The 27,737-nt window shown below is 37.6% G+C and overlaps 1 protein-coding gene across 5 annotated transcripts in view; it reads right to left on the bottom strand.

Annotated features, from left to right (window-relative positions):
* The window catches only part of GLRA2 (glycine receptor alpha 2), a 177,932-nt gene that overhangs the window by 103,634 nt on the left and 46,561 nt on the right, over positions 1-27,737 (bottom strand). For all 5 annotated transcript variants that reach the window (XM_080652522.1, XM_080652521.1, XM_080652520.1 and 2 more), the window contains 4 exons: positions 24,285-24,508; positions 7,760-7,842; positions 4,759-4,896; positions 2,871-3,085 (listed from right to left, as the gene is read on the bottom strand). In XM_080652522.1, coding sequence (XP_080508648.1) covers positions 2,871-3,085; positions 4,759-4,896; positions 7,760-7,842; positions 24,285-24,508 — 660 coding nt within the window. The remainder of the gene's footprint in view (positions 1-2,870; positions 3,086-4,758; positions 4,897-7,759; positions 7,843-24,284; positions 24,509-27,737) is intronic.

Genomic DNA, 27,737 nt, shown 5'->3' with positions numbered 1-27,737 from the left:
CATGTGGTACATGACTGTATTCCACCTTTATAATAATAAGTATACTATGCTAATTAGAACAGACATCCTTCTGGACAACCTTCCGGATGAAGCTGGGGCTGCAAGGGAAGCCCGGGTCCCAGGTGCCAGAGGGAAGCCGGTGCTGGCAGCCAGGGGAAGGAAGGCCTACTCTTGTACAAATTCCTGCACTGGGCCTCTAGTTGTTTAATAATCACTATTCCAAGTATTTGTCTTTGACATTAAAGATTACAAGCTTCTGAGAGCAAGGATTATGTTTTCTTTATAGTTCATTTCCCCAGCCCCTAGCATAATGAGTGGCACAGAGAAAACATTTAATAATGTTAGTTGTTTAAATGGATGGGTGGATTAATTGCCAATTAAATTACATGTGGAATACCTCTTGACTACAAGGCTATTCAATATTTTTCATTCATTCACTAATCAACACTTTACTGAGCGCCTATTATGAGCCAGGTGTTCTGCTAGTGGAGGGTATGTAAACTTGGATAAAATCAATGGAGTTTTTACCATCATACAGATAAAACTAAAATTAAGTATTTCTTTTATAAGTTTAACATTTTTGAGAAGGGATAATCTTGTTATCTTATAATTTTGACTAAAGCCTCACTCTTAAGGGAGACTACATACACATTTGCATGCAGGATGCAGGACATTCTTGAGAAAGTAAAAGCTATTTAGAGACCCCTATACCCCTGTATTATTGCAGATGACTAGACATTTAAAAATAATTAATTGAAATAATGTACATGCCTACTCGTAAAGGTTGTTGCCACAGGCACTGGATTACCTTTACAGTCAGCATAGTGGAGCATCTGCTCAGGGACTGCAGTATTTGTAAATTAAAATGAGTATCTATATGTGTATGTGTGTGTTTGTGTGTGTGTGTAAGTGTATGGTTAATTCTTTATTTTCCATGACTCACTTTTGATCCCATTTGCTTTTCTCACTTGTCATCTATATGAGTCACATCTCTCCACAGTCAGCTGAGAGCCAACCATGTTTAATAATAGCCTAAGAAAAATACATGTAGGAAGATAAACCTGCGGATGGCAAAAAAGATAACCCCTATGAGTTCAGAGCCCAGTATAAATAATTTTTGAATATGCCCTCTTTTGGTTCCTGATCATCTCTACATGCAAAGATCACTGATCAGCGACAATTTATTTAGCAATAGTTTTGACCATTGATGTAAAAACAAAATAGCTAACAAGAATGAATAACACATTTTTAAAAACTCAAGCTCTCACTTTGAAAATAAATGGCTACTATTTTCATAGCGATAAGTGGTTGGAGGCTAAATGTCTTATTTTTGACATTATCTGCTTACAATTTGTCACCAATACCTTAGCTGTCTATTAAATTGTAAAATACATGGTTGTGCATCCTGGGGTTTTAATAATGGCATGGCATGCGGTGATGGCAGTAACTAATAACTAAAGAGAAACAAGCAAATGAACCAGTTTGGGAGGGAGCACAGAGTGGATTAGAACTTCTAATAGGTAAAATTGATTTGTGACTTTATAGCTGAATAAAAGGCTGTCAGTATTTCTAACAACTATATTCCAATAGAAATATGGCACACGTATTTTGTACTATTCTAAAAAAACTATCAGAGACATCTATTCTTTTCTCTGTTAGCATACTAAATCTAATATTTATCTTTGGAGGCATGGACCTTAAAAGTTTGTAGAACTATTTTCACAGCATCCAGTCCATCTCCATTATAGCCACAGACCTTCTTCACATGTCACCCTATCTTCCAACATAGGAAATAATGTGGACCACAATCTAATATTTCTCATCAGGTGAAATGCAGCACAACTGAGCATAAGCTCACACCAGCAAAGATACGGGATGACATCTCAATTTTCTGGAACTGGTTTTGGAGAGACTGCTCAACCATATGAGGCAGTATACACTGAATACTAAATTGAACTCACACTCCTGTAAAATTGCAGCCAATGCCTCAATGTACTCAGTGAAAGGGGGAAACACACATAGGCGCACTTTTGGGGAACTGGGACATTTCACAAGTGGAGCATATATCATTACTTGCTTAAGTAGTATTTACAAATGCAGAGGGCCTGCCTTACATAAAAATAGATTGTGCAGCCATTATGGATTATTACTTGACTTACCAAAAAATGTCTATGTGTCACTGATATCCATCCCACACTTCTCTTTCAACCTCCCACAGTTACCAGAATGTCCACCAAGTTGGAGGATTCTGCTGATCTTTCTCTAGGTAATTATGTCACTTGAAAATAGTAGTGTATCAGCCATTATGGTAAATTAAGGCATAACAAAGATTCATGTATCTCATTTGCTGCACCATAATATTGTACATTCATTTCATATATACCAGTATATATATACATACTCATCGAGATGGCTTTTCTGCATAAACTGCCAGGAGCTTAATTTAAATTTTTATTAATGTAAGTGACTTTACTGAGCATATGGATCACAATAACTTCACCAATAAAATGTTGGCAATACAGCATAAGTTGAATCGATCTTACTTCAATTCCTGCAAGCTTCATGGCTCATAAACAACATAATGTCAAAAGCACTCAAGCGCGTCTTAGAATTCCTCAATGTTTCTGCCTCCACTCATTCCTCTTCTCTCTCAACCCTTACTCCCCTTCCCCCTAATTGATCTGACTATGAAGTTGCCCCATGTCCTCAGAGCTCTAATGATCTCAAACTCAGTTCTTTGTTCTCATTGCATTTGCATCTCCAGCAGTGTCACAAACTGGTAAATATTTCTGACTTCCCAGAATCCTCCAGCCTACAAAACCTTTGACAAACCTTTCAGGTCACTGTGGTCAAGTGAGGAGATTTCTTACCTTTGGCAGAGATGCCCTGGAACCTGAACTCTGGGTGGTCATCGTTAAAACTGTGGTGATGCCCAGTGCGACCCTGGCAGGGGCTGCATCCATGTTTATCCAAAAGGAGACCCAGGACAAAATGACTATCAAGAGACTGGGGATGTACATCTGGATCAAATAATATCCCATCTGGCGTTCCAAGTGAAACTTAACCTCAATACAGGTAAACTTTCCTGGAAGGCAAGAAATGATTACTTAAAATCCAATTAGAATTTATCTTTCCTATTAGACTTGCACTTTATTTTTCAAAAATAAGAGTATTATAGATGGATTTGGTAGGTTTTACAAGATTCTCACTCTACATAAGCAATTGAACTTTGTTCCTACTTAACCAATAATAGAAATGACAGTGGAAGAATGAGTGATCTAAAGAGTGACTGGACCAAAACCATGTGGGATTATTAATTTTCAAAATCTGTGCCTTTTTGCAGCTTATTTTGATAGTTTCAGAATTTGCAAGACTGCCATAAGCTGATTAATGGAAATAAAATATTCATATTTGTGGGGTTATTATATATAGCATATAATATATAACCCACAGAATTATGTATAGTATGTAGTATACAGCGTAAAATATATAATATATAACATGTAATATGTAACATTTGTAACCATTCTCTCCAAAGTTGTAAAGTTCACATGGGCCTCCCAAAGAATTTGAATAATTGTGTATTTATTTTTGTGTTATCAATAGCAAGAGAAAAATATGTATATATTTGTATCAGCCATGCATATAATCTATTCATTGTAAACATTTCCTATCCTTTTGGGTAATTGCTTAAGGACATTTATAATATTCCTAGAATCTGTTTACAATGTTACACTTCCTATAAAAAGAGTACATATAAAGATATTAAAACTTTTGACATACTACTAAGAAATAGACGTTCCTTCTCCTTTCCACACTTCCCCTCTTTAATTGGCTTGACGTTAGAGCACCAGAAGGTAAATTGGCTTAGTTCAGACAAATTATAAGATGTAGGGTTGGACTCTGCTTTGTCAGGAAGAACACCTTGGAATTATGTTTTAGTTACTTGAATAGGAAGCACTGTTGACGGCTAAAACAAGTTTTCATGGGCCATTCTACTCAGCAAGGGACCTGGAGCAGTCACTGAACAAACTATCATGTCTCAATTGCCTACCTATGATCAGCTTGTGTGGTATCAAAACTGGGACATGCATATGAAAAGCCATCAACTTGACTGGGCAGGCATAATCTTCCAGGTAACAACAGATGCCCACTGTTGCTACTGACTCAAATTCTCCTCTCCCCCCACTCCCCCGCCATGTGTCTGTCAGCACTACTGACAATGTAGGTCTTTAGAGCCAGCTGAATTCCTGCCAGCTGATTTTCATCCAAACTCCCATTATTGTTCAGTACTGGAGAGCACAACAGCTGTGCTTCTGGGTTTACAACAACCTATGTTATTATTCCTCTACTCTACTAAGACAGAGAGTGCAAATTGACTTGGGGGTCCCATGTCAAAAGTGGATGCCAGGAACTGGCCAAAATTTATACACTTCCTGCACCACTTACAAGGTCCTATACACCTGTTCCCATACTCATTTGACAGCAGATGGTCAGCAAGAGAACAGTAAAAGATTCCCAAATCTCTTTACTTATCTCCCTGTTTTGGAGAAATTTTCTGTTGTGCTCACTGACCTATTCCAGAGGATATTGGTATCTTATCTTGGCGGGCGGGGGGTGGGGCAGGTGGAGTCAAGTCTAGGCCCTTGCCTTGTAGCTCCATTTTCTTGTTAAATATGCAGCAATTAAGGTGATGGGATATATAACCCAAGCTGCAGATGGAGCCCACTTGGGTTTAGCAGCTGAAAGAAAACTTACCAGTGTTGTAGTGTTTTGTGCAGTAGCCAAGTTCCTTCTCTTCTTTTAAAATAAACTGAGGAAGGGTCAATCCTTCAGCAACTTGTACTGGGCCATCACTTAACCACTCAAATATTAGGTCATTCATTGTGTATCCAACTGAGATAAACAAATCACAGTGAAAAATTGAATGCATCTTTCCAAGAAACCTTGAAAGGCTAGCCATGTAAAGAAACAAGAAAATTGTCTAAAGCCCACACATGCTCAATCAGTTTAAGAGCATTTTTTAATAAAATAGCTGCAATCATCATGACAAGTACATGTTATTGTAGCCAACTAAATTGAAGACAACAAGCTATTTCTGAATGATTTATTTCCATTTAATGAGAGAATGGAATCTATAAAGTCCATCTTCTGCTTTCTTCACTAAATTTTTCTGAAGAACAAACAAACAAATATAAAAACCCATTGTAGACTATCTTTACTTGAAAGAGCTCTGTCTGTGACAATCCAATAAGACAATGCAATTCATGGTGCTAGCCTTAGTATTTAAAATGAAAAAAACTTTAAAAAAAAAAGAATGAATTCATCATAGGCCTAAAGCATTCCCATTGCAACTTGGCCCCTCTCCTATGGTCTATTAGCTTTGTTTTCAGAAAGCTTATGTTAAAGTTCTTATGGTCATTCCTTAGTTACTTTAGCATGTGGGGAAAACTAGGAGAGATAACCTAAGAAGAAGTTGCAGAATATGCAAATCAAGCATATTCATTTGTTCTAGTGCTTGCAAAATGGGTCCACTCATCACAATGATTAATATGAAGTAAAACATTCTCTATATGTAATGTCATATTGTTATATGACTCTTGAACCATCCAAAGTAAGATTGTTATCAGTTTACTAAACCAAAGTTAGTTCTTAGTCTCCAAGCTCCTTGTTAACTAGTTCATTATCTATAAAGTGCTCTGGATCTTTTTGCACCCCAGAAATGAAGGCTGCTCTTCCTTCAGATGTCATTTCTCTCTCCTCTCCCTTTATGATATTTGAACACTAAAATTAGAGTGAGGAGTACAAGGAATATTATGTGAAGTTTTGATTAACCAATAACCTCAGCATGTTTATTAAGTTTATAGATTCTTAGAATTGTTTACTACAGCTTAGTGACTCATCAAAGCTACTCAGAATCAATGGCAATGTCAATTAGAATCTACTTTGCTCTTTCTTTGGACCAATTTTCCATTCAAAGCCAAAAATAATATGGAAAGCAATGGATTACAAAACAAGAAATTAGCCAAAACCGGTTTGGCTCAGTGGATAGAGCGTCGGCCTGCGGACTCAAGGGTCCCAGGTTCGATTCCGGTCAGGGGCATGTACCTTGGTTGCGGGCACATCCCCAGTGGGGGGCGTGCAAGAGGCAGCTGATCGATGTTTCTCTCTCATCGATGTTTCTAACTCTCTATCCCTCTCCCTTCCTCTCTTCCTCTCTGTAAAAAATCAATAAAATATATTTAAAAAAACAAAACAAAACAAAACAAAAAAACAAGAAATTACAACAGAGAGAATGGCCAACCTTATTACAATGCTATATGAGTAGTTGGGTGTCTCCAACAAATAAAAGAAGATCATCAAACACCCTATATCCTTGTCTGGCGAGCTTCTTGCTGGCCACCATGATAATAGTCTTGTCAGCCACCCTGAAGACCCAGCCTAGGGCAGACAGACCAGGTAAAGAGGTGGGGAAGGAGGAAGTAATATGAGGGTAGAAAAATAGTAATTTCTGTCCTTCATATTCAAAGTTAGTGGTAAACACATTACTTCTTTGATTTCCTACTTTTAGGTCCTGCAAAGACCAACCATATTTACTAATTGGAGTTTTTTTTAAGCCTTGGAGGATCCTCAAATGGCAACTCTGATTGCTGATTTATAGAGAATCTAAGTGTTGGGCTGAGGCAGGGGTGAGTTTGGAGCAGTAGAGAAGATATGAAGAAGGAATCATTATGTAAGAAAAATGTTTTTTCTTAACTTTCTTCTCAAGAGAAGGGGTTATAGGGGGGAAAGAATACATAAAGTTTATTGTCAATCAGAAATTCTCATTTTATACCTGACAACGTTTTTTAAAGCAAAGACATTTCATTATTTTGTTTATTTCTGTAGGAAGTTTCAAGGGAAATCAATGGTGATTTTAAATGATCAGAAGGACACCCTGTCACTGCCTCTTTAAAATAATAGTTGATATCTTTTTTATTATTTTTCTAAACCAAGAAGTTAAAAGTATTTCCTTGCCCTTGCCTCATTAAATCTTCTAACATCCCCATAGGTCAGTAGGACTTATTATTCTCTGCATTTTACAAACAGAGAAACTGTCAGAGCAAGCCAGAAAAAATTCATGTCTCTTGAGTGAACATGCCATTACCTTGGAGGCATTAGCAGCTTATAGCATGTGTCAAAGATTTCAATGGCATCATGGCTGGGGCATAAAGGGAATTAAGTAGATAGCATTTCTCTACTTTCTTCACCATGCCTTTATATGTCCACTGCCCATCTAAAGGAGATGCCTCTTATCCCATATCATCTCAGGCCCCTCAGTTTTGCATCCTCCTCTGAATCTCTTGTATCTTGTCCTCAAATCAATTATCCCTCCCTGCCAAAATTCCTTTGGGGGTGATGGTCTATATGAGCATAAGATAGCCATATAATTTTCTGATTAGAGAGCAATTCATTGTAGAGATTGAATGACTAATCATCGTAATTTTTTGAGGAGACATTTTCATTTCAAAAAATAGCTTACTCAATCAGGCTTGTTTTTGAGGAAGGTGAGTTAATTGGCATTTTACTTTGAAAGATTGTCTATTAGGTATCAGACATGCACACACACTTTTGCTTGCCCTTTCATTAGGACCTTGGGAGTTGGTAAGTAGGTAGAGAATGAGACTTATGGGTCTTTTCTCCTTAATTAATGACACACTAAAAGAACCAGGGTATTGATTAAAACAAGGAGGCAGTCATTTCAACAGCAGTGACTTACAACTCTCCAGCTGCATTGTACATGTCTGGACATCCATTGGAAAATTCTTCAAGTCCATGGGACAGGATAAGGTCAAAGTGAGCCTTAGCAAAAAAAAAGTTATAGAAAATAAAAAAGTAAGTTTTAAATCTGTAAGGTCTGATTCTTGATAAACCAAAAATACATTTGATATTAAAGCAAAGTGACTGATTCAAATAATGAAATCTAAGCTTGCACACAGGTCAATGCTTTTTATTTTTTAAATTTACCATTATAGGTAAATTTTAAAAATAATGTAGAGTTTTACTATAACCCCTTACTTTCTATGTCCCATCTTCCAACCTCATACTCCTACCTCCCTAGTGGTACCAGTCACAAGCTTATTTTAGGATCAGCAAGAGCACCGAGAAATACTATAATGAGGACAATGGGCTCTCACCCATACTGCTGTCCAAAATACATAAAGTTTATACTGTTTTTAGATTTATACATTGGACAGGTGGACTTTGCTTCAATGACAATAAAGAATGTGATAAGCACATTTGGTTGTGATTGAGCATTGGTTCTCCTTCCATCAAATGAGCAAATTTATCTTGAATGTCTTTTCGTTTGATAATCTATGTGGGTGGGTTAACAATATATTGCAGCATTCATTCTAGAATTTTGACAAATCTGGAGCATGTAATCCTTGAGCTGAAAGAAAAACATTTAAGGATAGTGGTTTGTACATAGTCTTTACATCTCTGCACCCAAGAGGGCTACTCTGCTCCCTTTTTCCCTTTTCCTTAACTTTTCTGAGCTCCCAGCCAGCAAAGACCAAGCCTTATATCATCGGGATATTGTTTGAGCCACCATCTCTTTTGCACCATTTCATTCATTCATTCATTCATTCATTCATTTTCTTTAATCCTCATCCGAGAATATTTTTTCCATTGATTTTTAGAGAAAGTGGAAGGGAGAGGGAGAGACACAGAGAGAGGGAAACATTAATGTGAGAGAGACACATCGATTTGTTACCTCCTACATGCACCTGACTAGGGCTGGGAGTCCAGACTGCAACCAAGGTATGTGCCCTTGACCAGAATCAAACCTACAACCCTTCAGTCCACAAGCTGATGCTCTGTCTACTGAGCCAAACCAGCCAGGGCTACCATTTTCCTTTTTTTAGTCCTCAGTGAGATGGTGCTTACTTATTGCTCTTTAATTTTTCTATACCTCAATGATTCAAGAAGGAAATTAAGGTAGAGAATTAGCATATCTGAGTTCCCTTACCAGTATTGCTTTAAACTATCTCTGTACCCTAAGAAAGACCTTAAACTTGACAAACATTCATCTCCTTATCAAATGATGGGATAGGATAAAATAATGTTTATTTCTATTTAACACCAATACTAGAATCCCTGTTATTCTAAAGTTCACTGCTCCAGTCCTGTTTATTTTCTCTAAGAACTCTTTTATATCTGTAGATCCCTTTGACTCTGGCACTACAACCGAAACTCTCCCTTGCTGGCATGCTCATTCTCACTCTCTCCTCCTGGTCCTCTTTTCTTTCTCTGTTTCCTTTTGTACATTCTATATAATATGAAAAAAGTAGTGGCATATACTTCAAAGAAAGTAAAGATTTGGGATCTGAAGTGAGATTAGACAAAGAATCTATGCTGACAATCTTCAAACTAGTTAAAATACAACAGTGATTAGGAAAAGCAAGATACAAAATAGTTCAGTGTGACCTCAATTGTGTAAAAATATATTCTTATTCTTAGAGATAAGCACAACACTATATTAAGAGTAGATATTTTTGGTTTGTAGGATGATTCATGTTTTGTTTTTACTCTTCTGCATTATCTATATTAACACATGTAGGTTATTTGAAGATGTCTTTCATATTAAACATGTCTTCAAACAATACCTGAAAGGTAAAATTATAAAATTCTGTCTTATTCAGTAACCTTCTGCTACTGCTATTGCTATAATATTTTATTATTATTTAAATTTTGCCATAAACATACAGTATTTTACCTCCATTGCTAAATAAGTTACCTAGCTTCTGTGGGCTATTCTGAGAACACAAATACCATGTCTCTAAAGGGAAAAAATAGATTTTTGAGTTATCAACAACTGACAACATTTTAGACAGGAACAATAATTTTTGTCAGTCATGGATTTCATTTAGAGATATAGATATGATATAGATATTTATTTTTTTTCCATAGAAGACTTTATTTTTTGGAAAACAGTTTTATTGAGACTAATGCCATGGACTCTTTTAAATAAAAGTAGAGTGAAAGAATCACAATGAAAATCTCTAGTAATCAATTTAAAAAAACCTGACACTTTGTAAAGGGATAAAAACCACAAAAGAATCAATGAGTTTTTAAAACTGTTTTTAACTCAAGGAGAATCTATTTATTCTTTCCTATTTTTAAAAGAGGAAATACTTTCATCATACAAAAATATGTTTATTATACAAAAATAATCCGTGAGCATGTACATAATTTAAGTGAATCAAACCCAGAAAAATCTATAAATTTCTTATGAGAAATTAAAAAGTAATAATAGTGGAAATAAATACAGTTTTAAAATCATGCAACATGGAATTCAACTATATTTTGTTTGCTATTGGAAACAACCCAATTTAAATATTCCTTATCATAGGTTTGCTGAATATGACTCTTTTGTGAGGTGAACTTTTCACATTTATTTAGGGAGCAGAAGCCACCCTCAATTATTTCTGCCTTTGTGGCAGATCTAACAATCCTATGGAGATCCAGAACTCCTGGGGTAAACCATTACCAGCATGGAATACCCTATTGAGAGAAATTCCCAACAAGCATGAAACTGTCTCTGAATTTTGGCTCAGCTGAGAACTCGGTGGGTATTTCCCTTTCTCCTTATTTGTTTTCTAATTTCCTTTCTCATGGGTTTAGTGTTGGAACTCAATGGGTGCCAGTAACAAGGAGGCAAGTTAACAGCTCCATGGTTTGCTAAATCATGTAATCAGTTGAGCAAATAGGAAGCAATTGTAAAGATCTAAATCAGTTCCTTCATAGGCTGCAGAACCCATAGTTTATGATGTTTAGTTTACTAATAATAATGTGGGCTTGCCCTTTACTTACTTTTTCTTCCTTTTTCATTGAAGTTACTATAGGACACAGTAAAATTATACAAATATTAAGTTGTACCATGATGACGTTTTATATCTCTATCCACCTATTTAACAAGCACCCAGATCCACTTTTAGAATATTTCATTCACCCCAGAACATTCCCTTGTGCTCTCTTCCCAGTCAAGAACCTTCAAAAGTAACCACCACTGCTTTTCTTTTTTTAAGCTATTCTTTTATTTAAAAATAGTTTGAGTAAAATGAGCTTAGTATTTTGTACAAATGCAGAAATTGCATCAAGTAGGATGGACACATACAGCATTACACTAAAATGTGAACAATTTTTATCTGCTTTACTCTGGAACTCCATCTATTTTTGGTGGGTCTCACAAAGTATTTTAATTGAGATTCAGACTGTTTGCTGGCAGACACTGCCTACAGCATGTCAGATTTGCTCTCTCCTCTTTTTCATAATTTAAAATATTAAGGCCATTGCACCTGAGAGCAGTGAGCTGAGGCTGCCCATCTTCCATTTGATATTTGTTAAAGAACTCATTTCCTGAAGCATTATCACACATCCCTCATTGTGGCCAACATACAAGCTCCGATTTGTACAAGGGAAGGAATATAGTTCCCTTACAGAGAGGCCCTGCTTCTTTTACTGAGAGTAAGAGGCTGAGCAAACATTTCAATTTTAAAGGCAAGAGAATAAAACAAAGTCTCCCAAAATTTCACTTCCTTTCCTTACTACTCTCCTATTCAGTTCACCTTGATCATAAAACCAGTTCTTGGTTTTATACCTTGCTTAAAGTTTAAATGACTAATAGATGCAGACATTGTAAATCATTTCAGTTCCTTTTAGTTTTTAAAATCAAATATTATATTTTTATTTACTTATTTGTCCCCTGTTTGTTCTTTACCATCTAAAACAGTGGTTGGCACAGAGTAAGTAGTCAATAAATATTTGTTTAACAAATGAATGAATCAGTGTTCTAAAGCTCTGCGGGGGAATTTCAGGCTTTTATCCTGCGGAAATGGGAAAGGATTAGGGATTTAGGAGAGAGGAGTCTGGGCATCAGAGCCCATAGGGTGTTGCCAAATTACAAGACAGGCACAGGAAGCCAGAGAAACTTGCCTGGCCTCTTCTGTAAGTTGCTAACAGATTCCCACTAGAAATAAAGCAAATCAAGCTGAAGGAAAGCCAGAAAGCTCCGTCCACCTGTCTTTGAGCCTTGGTCAGGTGGCTGGGTCCATGGTCAGGACTGTTTTCACATTGCTAGAATGATTCAAATGAATTATTTAACTTTACATTATGGTGGACAGAGGCACCTTGATTCATAAAGGAACTACTAGTTCACAAGAAACTTAGTAGTATTAGAATTGAGAGTCCATTCCAAGTGAAATGTTCTTGAGGAAAAGAAAACCATTTGAAGAGAAAAGAAATTTTCAGAAAGAAATACACATTTTAATGAGTGATCTGCTTGCCTGAAGCAAAGATTGCCAATGTACTATTTTGGGAGAGTTAATTCTAATGGTTACAGTAGTCTGTCTTATTTGGAAAGTAATAACAATAGGGAGCTTCTGTGTTTTATTCAGGAAACGCAAGAGAGTCTTGAGTATCTTTGTTTGGGAACCGAATTTATTGTATCTTTGTTTGGGGACCAAATTTAGGACACTCTATGCAGCATGCTATAAACCCTCAGCAGTTTGTGGAAATCAAAGGGGGTAGGACCAATGGTGCTCTTTTAGGATTAAAATACTTAAGAAAATATTAAAAAGTTATGATGATGATGATGATGATAGTATTAATAATTACAATTCTGCTCAAGCACTCTCATTACTCTATAATCATGGAGTACCATCACACAAGGCAGATAGTATTCTCACGGTTTTTGAGATAAGCAATTTGAAGAGATTAGCCATTTTCCCAACGTCACAAGTAAGTGAACAGAGTTAAATTTGAACCCAACTTTAAATGATGTCAAAGTTCATTTATTATTTTCCACTCTACCACGTTTCCTCCTTAGTAAAAGAACCTATTGCTAATTTATCATCATGCCTTGTCTGTGAAGTCGGCAGAGTGGATTGTAGGCACCTCAGTTGTTTTGTACCTGCTCAGGGATACCCCTTTCATTTTTCTTCAGGTGTCCAGACTTCTCATGACCTGTCCTTTTAAAAAACCCCTCCAACCTTCCCCGGCAGCCTCACAGAGTACATTCACTGTGGATCCAGGGAACTGGTTGGTTGACCCAGCTTACTCTTAAAGAGCTATTTGACCTTGCCTGGCTGGCGAGGCTCAGTGGTTGAACATTGTCCTATGAACCAGGAGATCATGATTCAATTCCTGATCAGGACACATGCCCAGGTTGTGGGCTCAATCCCCAGTGGGAGGCGTGCAGGAGGCAGCCAATCAATGGTTCTCTCTCATCATTGATGTTTCTATCTCTCTCTCCATCTCCCTTCCTCTCTGAAATCAATAAAGATATTTGGGGAAAAAATGCTATTTGATCTTGACTAAATCTCTGGGCCTCATTCTCCACCCAAAACCCCATGCTGTTCAACATTTATCTGATTCTAAACTAAGTGAAGGTGACCAGCTTAAAGGATTTCTTCTTATAGGTGAGTTCGCACACTTTGAATATGATGAAAACCTTAAGTGCAAGTTATAATGCTTCTTAATTTAGGAACTTTCTGGCACTCTGGGTATATAGGTGAGATATTTATTGTCCTGATATGGCTTTGTCATCCAACATCCTAGAACACAATCCACTCTTTCCCCAAGAGCATAAGAACAGCCTTTCTCTACAATGTAGGTCTGTTGAATCTTTCCTCTCAGTTGTACCTTGAAATTTCTGAACCATGTGACACGCTAATGTCAGAGATTTGCAGGATGCATCAAATATTGAATAAGAATGTCATCTTAACCCATCTAGACCTTATGTGAAATTAGCCTGGGGGCAAGTTAGAAGTCAAGCTAGAAGTGCATCATTAATATAACCCACACATGGAAAGAGGGATGGAAAAGTTAGGGAGTCAGTGGATTAAAAGGCACTGCCAGGATGGTTGATCAAGATAGCCTTTAACACAGTGGATTTCAAACTCTGGTGTATATAAGTGTTATCTGAGGGGTGAGATAGGAATTCAGATTCTCAGGACCTCTTGATAAGCAGCCCAGGTAGCACTGATGCTGGTGTTCTGGAGCACATTTTAAGAAGCACTGTTTCAGCCCAGCTGGTGTGGCTCCATGGTTGAATGTGGACCTGTGAACCAGGAGGACACGGTTCAATTCCCAGTCAGGGCACATGCTTGGGTTGTGGGCTCGATCCCTAGTGTGGGGTGTGCAGGAGGCAGCCAATCAGTGATTCTCTCTCATCATTGATGTTTCTATCTTTCCCTCTCCCTTCTTCTCTGAAATCAATAATACATATCTATATCTATAGATATATATATTAGCAGCACTATTTCAAGCATGTTCTAAGGGATGACTTTTTACTGTCTAGATCAATGACTTTCAACCTTTTTCATCTCATGGCACACATAAACTAATTACTAAAATTCTGTGGCACACCAAGAAACATATATTTTTTTACTGATCTGACAAAGAAAAGTTATAATTTTGATCATTCACACCAGACAGCCATTGTATTGGCTGTTGACATTTTTTATTTGACAGTCTGAGGGAGAACAGGTCAGTGCCCCTGACTAAATAGTCAGGTATTGCATATTTTAAAGATTCTTGTGACACACTGGTTGAAAATCACTGGTCTACATGATAGACTAAAAGAAGATAATTTTGAAATAGGAAAGAGGGTTAAGGAAATGCTCTGCAATTTTTCAGTAGCACTAGCCCTCTCTTAGGAAATACTACTTTCTACTCGAAACCAGGGGAAGACAATTAGGCTCAAGGAGGCTTCAAAGTGCCTGGACCCAGGGTTAACGACAAGGGGGATTGATCAAGAGCTTTGGTCACAATGGAGAGGCATTCTAGTAAAGTCAAGGCAGTGAAACCAAGGGTAGTTCACTGGCAACCAAGAATATGGTGGGTGTGGCTAGAAAACTGGGATAGCTTCTAAGATGGGAGAACAGTTTCCAGGTGCCACAGATAGGAGACCAAACCAGAATGCCTATTAACACAAGTGAATGTGCAAAGATAGGCAGTGAGACTCTACTTACGGTGGTAGCAGTGTATCAGGGCACTGTCTCTGATCTCTGACTAGAAAATCAGCTATGGAGAAACTTCAGAGGAAGTTAGGGAGGTGGTTGCAACATGCATTGGATTAGACTCAACTGAAAATTTACAAAAGCTTATGGTGCTAGTCAGGGATGAGGGCAGAATACACAGGAGGACCAATTCCATGTCCTTAGTGAGGAGGAGTTAGTGTTAAACAGAACTCTGCCTGATTTGTAATCTAGTACATCCATTCAGCAATTTTTGGGTGTCATGCATATCAGATACTTTAAAGAACAGTTTCTCTCATGAAGGAGACCGTAGTTTAATATCAATATATTAATAAGATATGTTATATGTTAATATATTATTTTAAAGGAATATATCTCAATACTTGTACATTTATTCAACCTTTTAAAGTTGTTTTCAAATCTCCATTTAAAGAATCCTTCCAAGATAGATAGATAGACAGATAGAACTGTTAACAATACTTACAGCTAGAAAACTTGGGGAGGGAGAATTTGTGGCAAAGATAAAAAAAAAAAAATATTTCTATTTTTTTCCTTCTAGGTATTTATTTTCTCTTCATGTTTCCATATATATTCATATATTTACTACTTGCTTTATTAAAATCAAACAGATCAACAACACACACACATACAAAAAATCCTTCCAGATTATGTAAATCAGACACATGAACTGAATCAAGAAAAGGACTTTTAATTATTCCCGTGGTGCCTACATAAGGGCTCACACTGTTTGGGTAAATAGATAATCTACCCATACAGGCCTAGATCCCGAGAGAGCCCTTTTGGTTTATCAGGGAAGTATGACTTTCCATAATCATTTGATGTTCCTGAATCAAAACACATGGGACCCACAAAACAATCTTGATCCAATGAAAGCAAAAACCAAGTTTGGCTAGACAGGCAAGAAAAGAAATTTTAAACCCTGTAATTAAATGACTTCTTTGAAGTCACTCATCATATAAAGCATAGAGCAAGTCCTGCTTACTCTGGCCCTAAGCTGTTCACCTGGCTCATAGGCAGGCACAGATGTGGCTATACTTAGGAAGGCTTTCCATATAAGTAAAGGTTAAAAATTCATGCTGTGTAAATTATTAGGAGTTTCAGGAAGATGCATGTCCTTGCTCAAATACCTTTCAACTCTTAGCTGCTATATATAATAAACTAATAGACATTTAACTAAAAGCCCCCATGACTATTAAGATGCAAATCTAGGAAGAGAATTATATTTCGAGTACTGTTAGTCATTTCTTCCTTTGTGTATAGGAGTTGATAGATTCCCAGATTCCCTACTAATATTCCCAAGAGCTGACTTTGATACTGAGAATAGCAAACAGAAGGGTGATGCTGGATAGAAAACCGGGTTCAGAACAGTGTGGCAATGGCACCAGAGATAAATTATTTTTTTCAATATTGTCTCAGGCTGAACCTAAGCCCCAAGTTGGTATTAGCTGTACAGTTAGACTGTCCTTTTAGATCATTTCAAATAAGAAAATATAAGACCTGTTTTTCCCTGTTGACCTTGGGATTTGGAGAAGATGAATGGCAACACTGCCAATTCATCAGCTATTCTACTCCTCTCCACTGACTAAAATGCCAGTGGCTAACAAGGAAGGTCCATGTTTAGCAAACATTATAAAGGCATAGCAGAAAATACCCATATGCATTGAGCAATACTAGCTGGGAAGGACAAAAATACAATATCTTCTCCCATCTGTGCCCTTAAGAAAATTTGCACATCTATGGTTGGCCCATGTTAATTACGTCCAAATATGGATAAGATTCAACTTGAAGCCTAACCAATAAATATGCAGCTAAAACTTTTCCAAATGCTTTTATTTTTCCTGAACAAAAATGTTTTGAAGTTGTTGAATTAGAGAGGGCTAAAGTGAACACCACCAGAATGAAGAGCTCAAATTACCAAAGATTCAAATAACCAATACTGCTCCCATTTTAGTTACATTTTAAATTTCAAAGTCATTTTACCTCTAATATTATTTATACACCCAAACATTCATGAAGCTGAAATGTTATTAGCTGCATATTAAAACAATGAGGATTGATTTGTCCATTCCATGATCACTATGTGTCTAATTTTATAGATATATAATGATGCCATTGAAGTGAAGAAGGAGAGACAATGCTTTTCTCTTAACATTTTCTTAACATTTTATTTGGGATTATTTTGCTGGCAAAACAGAAAGAGAACAAGCACTTGTGCAGTGAAAATGTGGCTTTAAGAAAACTAAAGTAACTTTATATCCGCTGATGGCTGACAGTAAGATTGTATTACTTTGCTGGTGTTTTGTGCATTGAGATTCTATTGTAGTAACTGGCAGAGAGTTGGTGGCCATGTTTCTGGTGGCAAAGGTTGGAGAAAGAACAAAGTCCTGGTTAGATGGTAGGATGCTCCATCCTTTATTAGGTAACACATTAAAATTAGGCACAATTCTTCAGTTTATTCTTAACAAGCAGCTAAAGAGGAGGCCCAAGCCATTATTAGAAAGAAGATACAACTATCACTTCTATTATGAGCTACATGCTTCCCAAAGGAAGGAAACTCAAGACAAGGCAATCCATGTGCTTGGAACTAAGCATGGATGGGGAGTTGAGCGGGGTGTAATAGGTACCGAATAAAGAAATGTCCATTTGTATGGGTTAGGAAGAATAGAGAGAACTATCTAAAATGAAACATCAAATAAAACATTTATTTTATTGTCCTTTGAAAGAAATGATCGATCAGATATTGGATGGACCGGCTCTGAATGTGGGCTGTGTGTGGAACTTCACATAATTATATATGTCCTTCGTTGTCTTTCAATGACTGTCCAATGATAAATGTTGTATCCTCTTCAGGACAGATGCTGGTTTGTAATTTTAAATGCCGCAAGCCAGGATATGCTGAGCTTTGAGGATGGACAATTTTTTTTCCATTTTGAAATGGAGCACCTTTCCTTTGGGTTATGCGCTATGAGAATGTGCTAAAGTAATTCATGTGTCTCATGAGAGCCATAGTGTGTTTATTTTGGGATTAATGCCATCCAGGGAGCCTTTCAAAAGCAGCACTCTGGACCAGGGGGAAACCCATGTCAACATAAGTTGTGCAGGCTCACCAGGACCTCTGAAATTTCCTTTGGCTTCCTGCCACAAGAAAATTCAGATAATGAGTAATAGCAGATTAGCCCTTCAATTCTGCTAGCTCAAATCTGCCCTGTGATTTCCTTTAGCCTACATATCCAGGTAATAATTGTTTCAGCCAACCATGTTTGTATAATTGTCTCAAAGTATATAAACATATAATTCATGAACACATTCTGAAATATCTCATGGGTACTCTGACTGGTTAAATAAGAGGGTACAAATTACCTAAATTTTAATTTAGGAAAATTTCTCACTAAGGAGTCCAGTATTGAGTACCTGTCTTTGTGTAAGCTATATGTTAAATGCAGGTAGTCCAATCTTTGATACCCACTCCAAAATCAGGTTCCTCTCCTCGGGAATTGGATATTCAGTTTGGGAGAGCAGGTTCAAAAATCCAAAAATAGTTTGAGATAGGCACCTTAAATTTAAAACCTCTTCTTGATGACTCCCAAGATCTAAGGGATATGAGGGGCCTATTCTTATTTCCTCATCCAGAAGGAATTTTGTGGTTTGGGAAGGAGGAGATAATTTTGAGTTATCTATATATATAAAAGCTTAAGCGATCAGCCGCCTGTTCAACTGCCCAACCGGTAGCTATGACACACACTGACCATCAAGGGGCAGATGCTCAATGCAGGAGCTGCCGAGCTACAATGACTTGGCAGCTGCGGTTCTTGGGCGATGCACCTGGAACCAGAGAGGAAGGAGCCCGATTCTGGGGTGTGTCACTCGAGAACCACCCTCTCGCAATTCAGGACCCCTTGGGGGATGCTGGAGATCTGGTTTTGGCCTGATCCCCACAGGCCAGGCCGAGGGACCCCACCAGTGCATGAATCTGTGCACTGGGCCTCTAGCCCATTGGCTCCTCACTTCGGGTCTGGCTCCCCACTGGGCCTCTAGCCCATTGCAGAGGTCGTGGGTCTGGCCCTTATAGAAACTTTTTGATTCGATTAGCTAAATGATGAGACGTGCAAGACCTACTCGCTGCGGCCCTGACATCTGGCGCCTGCGCTGGCCCATTCGCTTAATATTGATTATCAGTGGAGGCAGTGAATTTTTCCGCTACCATTCTCGGCTGGGAAACCAGCCACAGCTGCCCTCCTTCTGGGCAGACAGTAGCGCCAGTGGGCAACCTCCTGGGAGGGAAGGAGGTGAAGGAGCAGCTCAGGTGGGAAGAAGGAGGTTCCTGCAGCCACAGGATTCTGCTTGGGCAGAAGGGCCTGGGTGGGAGCCTGATATTGAGCAGGGTCCTGCCCTAAACCGACTAGATTCCAGGATAAGTAAATCCTGTTTTCTAAATAATTGCATTTTGCAGCTAAATGCCCACAAGTCGTCAGTTACCGCCAAACTTAGGGTAAAGTGAGATGAAAGAAGCAAAACAGATACAAAGAGAAAGTGACATAATATTGAGAGAAGAGAGGAGGGAGCCCGATTCCAGGGTATGTCACTTGAGAACCACCCTCTTGCAATCCAGGACCCCTTGGGAGATGTCAGATCCCCATAGGCCAGGCCGAGGGACCCACTGGTGCACGAATGTGTGCACTGGGCCTTTAGTAGACTTATAATAGGTCTAGAAGGAGCATCAGACTTCATCTAATCTCCTGGTTCAAACTCATTGTATAGATAAGGAAACTAAGACTCAGAATGATAAACTGATGGGGTTATAGAGGCTGTTTTATAAGCCTGGAGGATACAGTAAATGATGGAATTGTAAAAGTTTAAATAACCTGATGTCATGAGCTACCTTATTGGTATTGGTATTTGCACTGTCACTTTCAAAGCAACCTCTAATGAATGTTAATGTAGTGGGAAGTTGCCTCCAAAAGGAAGAAAACCTACTGGTTGCTATTGCTAGTTCAATCAGGTAAACAACCAAAGGCAAGTGGTCATTCCAGCTGCCATGTATTTCTTTGCACAATTTCCTCTTTTCCCTTACCCTGTTGTGTTTGAACCAATATTATGCCCTTGAGTGTATGTGTATTTCTGAACCAATCAGGAGCTCAACGGAGCTTTTCAGCAATTTCAGAGAGTCTGTCATGTACAGAACCCATTTTCTAGACTTTAATACTTCTACTGTCAGCCATGCCTTTTTTGAAAACTACTCTCCAAAAATACCCCCTCCACACCACTTAGCTCAGCTTTTGCTGAATCCACCAGCGTATGTGCATGCCAGTGCCTCCCACCTTCCTAGCCTTGCATGCCTCTAGGAAGAATGGAATCATCGTGGTTTCCATGGCATTTCCCAGCACTTCTCTGAAACCTCACTGCTTAATTCTGATGTGGGCGCTTATGTTACAGTCATTAATTACTGCATTAAATCAAGTCACAAAACTAATGAGGATTTGGACATAGAGTAGGCAAATGAGAATGTAATTTTGCCTGGATTATAGAATATAAAGATAAACATGATCCAAATAAGCATGGAGAAAAGAAATCACAGATTTTTATAGCTGCTTTCTAACAGAAAATATGGACTTACACATCTCATCAAAACTGAGAGTAAAATAAGCAAAGTATTACCATTGGTAACATTTAAACAGGGTTTAGTTCACTGTGCATTTTATTTCAGCTCTGACATCTAAATAGAGAATGTTCTTTTTTCCTGTGCCATAAAAATCATTCTATTACTAAAGCTAGATTCTTTTTAAGTTCTTGCATCGGACCTTAAGATGAGGCAAGGATGGGAGGCTATGTGAAAAAAAGTTGTCCTTGTATGTGTGTAGGTAGAGTCAGTCATTAGATAGGATTGTTTGGAAAGCACCATTGGATATCTTTCTAGAAATCTATACTCCACCTACACTCAGTGGTGTCTGTAACCTACCATTAGAGGGAGAAGGCATGTCAATCCCCAAGAGTTCTCTATACAGTTCAAGTACTACTGGGAAGGCTGAAACATTAATACCTAGAATTATGAATGGCATCAAAAGGGATTAACAAGCAAATATCCTCCAACACTATTAAGGAATAAATTGTAGTTCAGGTAAAGTTTCATTATGAGGATAGCCAATACCTTGGTGCTATGAGGTGCTGTTGTGGAGGGACAAACCTATAATTATTTATGGTTTACAAAATTTTCTTCAGTTGAGGGTAACAAAGGCCCCCAGGTACCTGGTAAGTCAATTAAGAAGGCACTGAAGGCAAATAGTATTTCCTTAACAACATTGCTATGGTCATACCCATACTAGAAAGTGGGTTCTGTACATGCAGTAACCCTTGAAGCAATTTTTAACAGTTGGAAGGTCATTGCTTCCTTAGAAAGATAATTATGTTTTCCTCTAAACAAACAAAAAAAAAGTTTAAATAACCTAATGTAAAAAATGTGCAAAGTTTTAGGGGGATCTAAAGAGTCAGTCATTAGATAGGATTGTTTGGAAAGCACCATGAAGTTTTCACCTACCCCTCAGATTAAGCACCCCTCAAGGAGTGGGTCAGTCCCAATCTTAATACCTGGAGTTCGTAGGGATCTGTCTTGGTCAGTTTCTTCATTAATCTCATAGAATACAAACAGTGAAGGAAAAACTAAGCCAGCCAGCCACAGGACAAACTCCACTCTATCCAAAGCTATTTTAGGTATTTCAAAGCCTGTAATATGCTACAGTTGGAACCAAAGATAGAAGAATTGCCTCTGGATCTAGGTCTGGGGAACATTATATTCTTCATAGTTCTAGAATAGAAAGGACTTCATGGAACAAAAGAAAAAAAAATTCCTGGTTTTATTTCAGCAGTGCAAGATGCTAGGTATTTACTAGAGCAAATGCCACCCAAAGCCCAGAGGGTTAGCTGGAGCAGCTGATGCCCTGTGCTGCTTTTTATAACTCTTCCTCCCTGTACCACGCTCTACATATGTCCCATTTCATCAGGTCACATCAACTTAGGTTGTGCTCAATACTGCATCTTACACCAAATGCATCACCATGTGAAATATTTTGTTTCCTTAAAATTTTTTATAAGAATAAAAGTAAAGTTCCTTAAAAATAACATAAGGGAATTTCCTGGTTCTTTGTGTAAGCAGTGACTGCTACTTTTTACAAATGAGTAGCCTCTTTTGTTCCACATGACATCGGGGCTGTCAACCATCATCAAGCTGTGAAATTACTAGGTTAAGAATGGAATATATAGTACAAACCTAAATTGTATATAGAGTTGTGAAATGAAGTTTTAATGATATGAGTCTGTAAACTTGTGGAAATTATTCACAAAGACACTAGCTGTCCACTTTTTTGGGAGGTAATAATATTGGAGAGAAAAGAAGAATTTTATAAAGGATCTTTAAAATGTCAATACTTGTTCTATGTATTAGAAAGTCTAATATACAATACATTGTCTAGGCCTTTGGGAGGGATTATAGAAGATGCAAAATCCAAATATGTTGAATACAAAGTGCTTACTAATTAGAAAGAATGTTAACTTTAAAATACAAACAGCCATGATTTTATTTATTGATCACATCCTCTGTGTCATGTATTATGGCAAGTATTTTTAAAATATACTTTTATTGGTTTTAGAGAGAGGGGAAGGGATAGAGAGGGAGAGAGAAACATTGATTGGTTACCTCCCGTATACACCCTGACCAGGGATTGAACCCACAACCTGGACATGTGCCCTGACCCAGAATCAAACCAGCAGCCTCTAGAAGCACAGGACAATGCTCAACCAACTTAGCCACATTGGCCAGGGTGGTGGCAAGTATTTTTGTATACTCTATATCAGGGGTCAGCAAAGTATGAACAAAGGGTCAAATCTAGTCTTCAACCTGGTTTTGAACATAAAGTTTTATTGAAATGCAGCCACACTCAATTGTTTGAGTATTGTCTATGGCTGCTTTTGTGCTACAATGGCACAGTTGAGTAGTTGTGACAAAATTGAGACAGTCTAGCCCCCAAAGCTAAAATACTGTCTGGCCCTGTGCAAAAAAATATTTGCTCTATATCATCCAGTCTCACAAGAATACTCAGAAATAAATATGGTGTTTCCCATTTTACTGTTAAGATACCTGAGGGATATGTGTTATGTTACTTAATAAGTGGCAAAGCTTGGATTTGATTTTAGATTTGTTGTATTCCCAAAGTCCATGTTCTTATGCTATATTCATGTATAGAAATAGCCAAAATGTGATATATTAATAAGAGCGTTACAAATTCACAGAGAAACTGTTATTAGAATTCAGAAAAGAGAGATTATTTTGAGCTTGGAGTGATGAAGATTTTGGATATTATATTAGAACTAGTAGCCCTGTGCACGAATCCGTGCACCAGTAGCTCTCTGCGGGGCCTGGCTCTCCACAGCCCAGAGGCCCTCGGTGGCCAGGGCGGGATGCTTACCTCATCGCCGCAGCAATGAAGTAAGCATTCCGCTAGGCTACTCACACTGCCCGCTCACAGCGGCCACCCCTCCAGGATGGGGTGACTCTGGCAGGGCTGAGGAGACTGGGTGCCGCCATCTTGTGGCTATGGGCACCGCCATCTTTGTGATGGAGTGATGGTTAATTTGCACATTACCCTTTTATTAGATACAATATAAGGGCTAAAATGGATCTTAGGAATTGTCTGTCTCAAGCTCAAGCCCAAGAAAAGTTTAGAGATCAAGTTTACATGTTTAGTTAGAAGCAGAGCTGGGATTAGAACCAGTTTTCCACTAAGTATGGTGGCAGTGATCATGGTGAGCATTGAATTTCCATGTGTGTGTGAGGCGGGGGAGGGGTTAAATGTTATTGATGATAGTATTATTTGAAATGATACTTTGTACATTATATTCTATTATACTTGAACTAAAGGGCTCTACTTCCTTTATTGAATTCATCAATAACACATTTGTGCAGATATTTACACAATACCATCACCCATCCACCATACTACCAAATATATATATATATATATATATATATATATATATATATATATATAGAGAGAGAGAGAGAGAGAGAGAGAGAGAGAGAGAGAGAATCACGCTTCTGAGATCATGAGAACCTCTCACCAACTTTAAGATTCAAAACATAAACAAGAGACCACAAAAGTCAAATATTCACATATATCTTGCCATGCAGAATTAGACAGCTCTAGGCCAGTAGAAAAATGGAGAACTGAACAGGTGCAGTCAAAAGAAGCTTACCTGATACTGTAAAGCACTTTGCCATTTTTTGAAATCCGAAGCAATTTGTTGTCAGTGGTAACATCATGGAAATTGGCACCCTTCTCATTGGCAAAGAACAAATCTGGTTTCCAAATGGAATCCAGCATCGATGGATCCAAGTCCAGAGAATCATCAGGGTACTCGCTATATGCCAAACGTGAATCATTCCACTGTTGTCTCAGAAAAATGTTCACTCGGTAATCCTACAGAAATGCCATGGAAAGGTGTTACTTATCACCCATTCTGGCATACGAGGTCCATCTACATTTCCCCTCACTCTTCTCTCTGATTTGGTGCAGTGTTGGTGTATACCTTGGAGTAAAGCAGGCTGTGTATACCTTGGTCAAAATAAACCACTCCATTTTATTAGGAGTGGGAACAATGGGGACAAAGTAAAAAAACTCAACCAAACCAAGTAGACTTGGTTGAATTGTTTACATTTGAATTACTAATTATGGGAGAAAATAGTATCAACTCAAGCTGATTTTTCTATAGGAAAAGGTAATGATGAGTACAGAAGTCAGTCTGTGATGACAGATTGTCAAATAAAACGGATTCATTTTCCAAATCAGAAATGCTATGATCTATTTCCTCATTCTGCTCAGATGCTCTGGGCAGAAGCAAGCCCACTCTGTACTTTTGGTAGTGAAAATATTATTGTAAAACTCTTACGCGATGGGGCAATATTTCTTTAACTCCTCAACATAAATATTTATTAAAATGTTTCTTATTGATAAGATAATTCCCGCACAGCTACTTACTTTTGAAATTCTTAAATATTTTAGCACTTATGGGAATGGGTATCTATAGTAGTCAACTTGATGCTTCATCAAAACAGAGATCTTTTTCATGTTCTCATCTGAGCACCTTCTAACAAATGTGTTACTTTTCGTGGGAGCCTCAGGTACACCCTGTTATTCCCACTTGGTCTGGAAATTTCTTTCTGTGCTAATGAATCAGCATAGGGCAGCGATTGCTCTCCTGGGGATTTCTACTCAAAAGTCTTTAGGTTCATGGAAACTGTTGCTTCGCTTGATAGAGTGGACCCCATATAGGTTTCAACTGTATTCCCTAGTCAAGTGGGACTAAGGTTTAGAGCTAATAGTTGTCCATTCCTGCCACTTGTGCCCATTTAGGGTGATATGTACTCATTCCTTCTTAGTTTCTTTCCTTTACCATTTTATTCAAATTTGCTCTGTTTCCACACCTTTGGCACCTGGACTTTTGATAATTGTTTATATTAATCTACTGGTGGCCAACTTGTCCTTGTTTGCCTGAGAACTTCCCAGTTTTAGCCCCCAAAGTCCCATATTCAGGGAATCCACTCAGTCCCAGGTGAAATTGGGATGGTTAGTTACTCTACCAGCTATAATGGAGGCCACCTCAGGATGGTCAGTTTTGGTTAATTAACCTCAGGGCCAAAAGAAAAAAAAATGACTTAAGTTATAAAGATCAGGGTGTATGGAAAAGAGTTTCAGTTCAGTTCCTTCTACCTATTACTAAACTATTCAAATTTCCATGACTTCTTTTCAAATACAGCCATCCTGATGATCAGGCTTATAGAATATTTTGAAGGTGGTTTTTAGAATGAGTGCCCAATGTAGTTGGCCTAAAGAATGCTAATAATCAAATGGTTACTAATTTCTGAAAACCAGTCATCAAAACCCAGCTTATTTTGAAAGGCTGAAGTATGAAAAGAAATAACCTTAAGATTCCCAATTGTACAAGCTAATGACTTTCTGACTTGGAAAATTTTATCAGCTGACTTTTGAGATTATACCAGGCTTATGCAGCAAATTCTCAGACCTAAGAGAGTGCTGTTTTTGGCCCATCCATATTTCTATCCCATCCTATGTGTTCACTGTGTACGTACCCCCTCCCCCAATGATCGAACTAAAGGAATGGCAGAACCTCAAAGTTTTCCTCATCATGTGTTTTGGAATTGTCCAAAGGGACCAGAAGGTTGTAACTGGAAAGAGATGACCAGGTCTGTGTTTCATTGTCAATAGGAGTTACTGGAAGCTTCGGAGTTTTGCGTTAGTAAATAATGGAAGGTGTGATTTTTGGAAAATTTTTTAAAAGGCCAAAAATGTAATAATCCAATATATATGCACTAGATACATCAATTGTGAGATTTTTTAAAGGTTCTGAGGGGAAAAAATGGAGCTTCTCCAGTGTTTGATATCCACGCCTTTTATTTCCCTTAGAGTGAGAACCAGTTATCCATAACAATTCCAATTGTGGAGGTAGAGAAACTCTAAATACAGAATGTAATGACAGCTGGAAATAACAGAAGTGAATGAGTTAAATATTTTAGGCCATTACGAGGCCAAGAAGGGACCCCCAGGAAGTAATCATAGGATGCTAGGATGCAAGAGGACATAAGAAGCCAGATAAAAAGTATGGGGAAGCAAAATCACCAGGATACGTTGCAATTCTCCCTTGAACCTGTAATCATTTAAATATGCATGTTGAGAGACTCTAGAGAGCATTACATTAGTGACATACAATATGAAAACATTGACCTTTAAAAAACTCTCAATGTAATTTTTTACAGCGAATGTAACATCTTTTTAAAAAGTATTTTCCACAGGTATTCTGCAGTTTTCCTGGGTGTTTTTAAAAATTATATATATAGAGAAAATAATAAAATAGATTCTCCCACTATTAGAACTTTAAAAAGATCACTGAAACTATTATGCCACAGTAGAACCATTACATGTTTAACAGTTAATTTAAAATAAATTAATCCTCCTATTTGTAAGCAAGGATAATTGGAAACTTAAAGTAGAAAATATATCTTATGCCACAATTAAAGGAATTATGTGAAATAAGTCCTTTATTAGATCTTATAGAAGTATTTGTTCTTTATAATATATAGGAATTAAATTTTTCCATAATTTTATTTATGATGACATACACTATTCTAAAATAAATAGCAACCCTTAACACCTATTAGAATAGAAAAGGATACCCAAGGACCTAGAGAAGTAGATAGCCAAAGAAAATATTTTCTAAGGCTGTGCCTCTGTAATTTTTTCAGTTTTCTATCATTGTCAATGCAGGGTAGACATTACTCATGTGTGCTTTATCTGTGCATCATCTCTGTTTATTTATAGATAGGTTTATTCTCTCATGACATTCCAAACTACAGTAGTTAGTTATATTGTTCTGTAGTCTTCTTTGTCTTTATTTTTGCTTCTAGGTTTAATTAAATATTAAAGGGGAGATAAATATTGAGAGACATGCCTAAATGCAGTCTGAATTTTGTTTTACACTGTCAACTCTCTCCAGAGACAGATTCTACTTCAAAAAAATATTTCCTTGTATTAAAATTTATCTTCCTATTATTGACTATGTGGATATTGGATTAGGTAATGGAAACACAAATATATATATATACTAGAGGCCCAGTGCATGAAATTCATGCAC

Source organism: Plecotus auritus (assembly GCF_963455305.1).
Source record: "Plecotus auritus genome assembly, chromosome: X".
Lineage (NCBI taxonomy): Eukaryota > Metazoa > Chordata > Mammalia > Chiroptera > Vespertilionidae > Plecotus > Plecotus auritus.
Note: the sequence above shows the minus strand (reverse complement) of the source record. Positions and strands in the feature narration are given on the sequence as shown.